At 49.5% G+C, this 3,229-nt stretch overlaps 1 protein-coding gene across 1 annotated transcript; it reads right to left on the reverse strand.

The window, feature by feature from the left end:
- Nucleotides 1-235: 235 nt before the first annotated feature.
- Nucleotides 236-865, reverse strand: LOC145411229 (uncharacterized). The gene has a single exon (XM_080281293.1). The coding sequence runs from the start codon at nt 863-865 to the stop codon at nt 236-238; it is 630 nt and encodes a 209-aa protein (XP_080137419.1).
- Between the last annotated feature and the right edge of the window lie 2,364 nt (nt 866-3,229).

Raw genomic sequence — 3,229 nt, forward strand, 5'->3', positions numbered from 1 at the left:
TTGCCTAACTAGCCCGTCCTTCCTTGTCGTCACCTCCAGGACCCTTCCCAAACATAATTTATTTCGTGGGCGATTCTCGTCTGCGACAACGATCAAATCATCAACCTGAAAGCTATGGTGGACTTGTAAGGCCCTTTGGCGGCACCGGAGTTGTGGAAGGTACTCCCTGACCCACCAATACCAGAATTTATTTGCCAGGTATTGGAAATGTGCCCCTCTTGCCAAATAGGATTCACTAAGGGTAGTGCCCCCTCAGTGACAGAGTGCCCTTTGAGCCCAATCTCAATAGGTCAGCTGGTCTGAGGGCCTGCAGTTTGCCAGGCTTATCAGGCACAGGTGTAATGGGTCTTTCATTCACAATGGCCTCCACTTCACAGAACAGTGTTTGCAGGTGTTCATCGTCTAAGACCTGGGAGCCGACAACAACACATAGGACCCTCCTGACTGTACGGATTTGGTGCTCCCATGCACCCCCCATATGTGAGGTCAACGGTGGTTTGAATACCCTTTCGATGCCCTCCCTTTGCAGTTCATCATTGACCTGAACATCCTTTCCCCAGCTTCTAGCAGCAGCCTTCAGCTCCTTGTCAGCCATAACCATGTTGTTTCCATTGTCTGGGTAGAGGCGGTCAGGTTGCCCTCTAAGGCTAAAAAACCTTGTTATTGCATTTAAGAAGGCATTCGAACCCAGAGAGGCCAGGACCTCCATGTAAATAGCTCCAGTGTCCAGGCAACTGAAGATGCATCCCCAAAGCTTCATCTGCTTTCTGCCTAGCTTCACCAGGAATTGACTGAAACGGTCTGTCCCAGTGAACATCAACGTGGCATTCCCAGCCAGTGTCTGATCCAGGGGTAAGTCAGCCATATGTTGGGGAGTAGCTGATCAATTGTTCTTCTGACATGTGATGTAGCAGGTCCAACAGCTGTGTGCAGCTGGGAATCCAGTACCATTGTCGTAGGCACATTAATGTGTGATCACGGCCAGAATGCCCAACCCAACCTTCATGCATTTTTCTGACGGTGATGGTGGTGACGGTGGTCATGTGGCAAGAGGATCGGTTCAATATGGTCTCTGCTGTATGGTGCACCCTTCAGCCTGCTGCCTGTTTGAAGCATACCGGTCGTGCCCAGGAATGGCTCTAATCTGTACAACCTGTTGTTGACGGTGAGTGATCCATGCATCAGTGCTGTAACTTCTGCACTGTATGACTCTCTCTGGACGGCAAGGAGGATTGTCTCCTTGGCAAGTCGTACTTCCTGTGTGTTCAATCTCTCCTGTTCTTCAGGCCGTGGTGCCATATTTGTTTGCTGCAACCAGCGGGCAAATCGTCTGAGCCAAGCCACTTCTCTTTTCGGCCACTACCAGGATAAGTAGCATGCCCACAGCTTGGAGAGGGTTTCAGTGTTCTCTCTGTCCACAGTGAAGGCAACCAAGCTAGAGGTTTCCTTTACCTCCAATGCTTCATTTAGCAGTAATGGAAGCTCGCCTCCCTTATGCCATTGCCACTCATCAGCATGTAGGAACTCAGGGACACGGATCCATCAACAGCCGCTCATTAATTCAATTGTGTGCAGCCCTCTGCTAGCATCATTTGCTGGGTTCAGCGTTGTACTGACGTGTCTCCACTGTTCAGTACTAGACAGGTCTTGAATGACAGGAATCCTATCTGCTACAAAGGTGTGGAAGCGTCTGCTCTCATTCGTTATATATTGCAATACAAGTGTACTGTCTGTCCAGAAGAAAGATTCATCAATGTCTGTAGTGAGTTCATTACAGATCATCGTGTCAGCCTTGGCTGCTAGTACCGCTGTGCAAAGCTCCAACCGAGGATTGGTTAGTTGTTTAAGTGGGACTAGCTTTGCCTTTCTGAACACAAATGAACATGTCACCTTGCCTGTGGCATCAGCTCTTCTCAAGTAAGACGCTGCACTGTACGCTGTCTGAGGGGCATCACAAAAGGTGTGGAGATGTATGGAAGTGGCTTCACGATTCGCACCACCCTTGTAACAGCGGTGCACCTGGAATCCTTCTAGCTGCCTCAGCTCCTGGAGCCAGGACGTCCAGGTTGTGTGATTGTGAGATAGCAGCATTTCATCCCAGTCTGCTCCCACTCGTCTTGGATTATCAACTTTGCCCTGATGATGAACAGAGCTACTAGGCTTAGAGGGTCATATACTGAGCTGACAAGACTCGGAATCCCTTTCCTAGTCGTAGGCCGTGATGGCACCTGCACCTTAACTGCTAAATGGTCTGTCTCTAAGTTCTAAATCACACCCAGGGCACGTTCCAGTGGCAGTTGGTCTGTGTTCAGGTCGAGTGTCTTCAGGCCATTGTGCCTTTCATTTGGTGGGATAGTCTTGATTACGTCCTTATCGTTGCTGGCTCACTTGGTCAGCCTGAACCTACCACATGCAAGTAGCTGACGGAGCTGTGACAACTCTTCAGCCTCCACTTGCACGTCTACTGAAAGAAGCAGATCGTCAACATATATATTCCTCTCAGCCTTAGCCACTATGGCAGGGAAGTCATTATGTGGTCGTGGAATGTCCTCTGTAGTGCATAGGCCTAGGTGGCATACGAGGGGCTCCACACCCCTCCAAACGGATGCACCTTCATCCGATATACACAGTACATGGTTCCTTGTTCAGGCAATCCCATTCCACCACAAGAAGCGTAGAGCATCTCTATGTTCAGGTGTCACCCTAATCTGATGGAACTTTGCCTCAACAGCGGCCATTATGGCTGTGCCTCCTTGCCAGAATCGGAGTAAGACTCCTACCAACCTGTTGTTGAAGTCAGGACCCTGCATGACCTGATTATTGAGTGAGATTCCTTCATGGGCCACTGCACAAAGACAATGCAAATTATCTCCGCTTTGTTGGGGTTAAAGACAGGATGATGAGGAAGATACCATGAGACCTGTGATTCAGTAGGGCACTTCGACTCAGGTGCTACTTCTGCATAACCCTTGGCAAATGTCATCTAATTCGCATGTGTACCTCTGGTGTGGTTGTTGGTCTCGGAGTAGCTTCTTGTGCAAGCCATCCAGGTGGCAAACTGCCATTTGGCAGTTATTTGGGAGGCCAGGGTTCCTGTTGCAGAAAGGTATCAGAAACTGATAATGGCAATCTTCAAACTTCCCTTTCTCAGCCCATAACCCGAGTACCCATTAGTCCTCCAGTGATCTAGCAGGGAAGTGTGACTCCATGGTCCCGCTCTCATCCATTT

Source organism: Coenobita brevimanus, chromosome 88 (genome assembly GCF_032717465.1).
Source record: "Coenobita brevimanus isolate Jiangsu-jjx chromosome 88, ASM3271746v2, whole genome shotgun sequence".
NCBI lineage: Eukaryota > Metazoa > Arthropoda > Malacostraca > Decapoda > Coenobitidae > Coenobita > Coenobita brevimanus.

What these genes read in the sequence shown, in the direction of transcription:
- LOC145411229 (XM_080281293.1), bottom strand. Translation starts at nt 865, where the DNA reads ATGGCTGACTTACCCCTGGATCAGACACTGGCTGGGAATGCCACGTTG.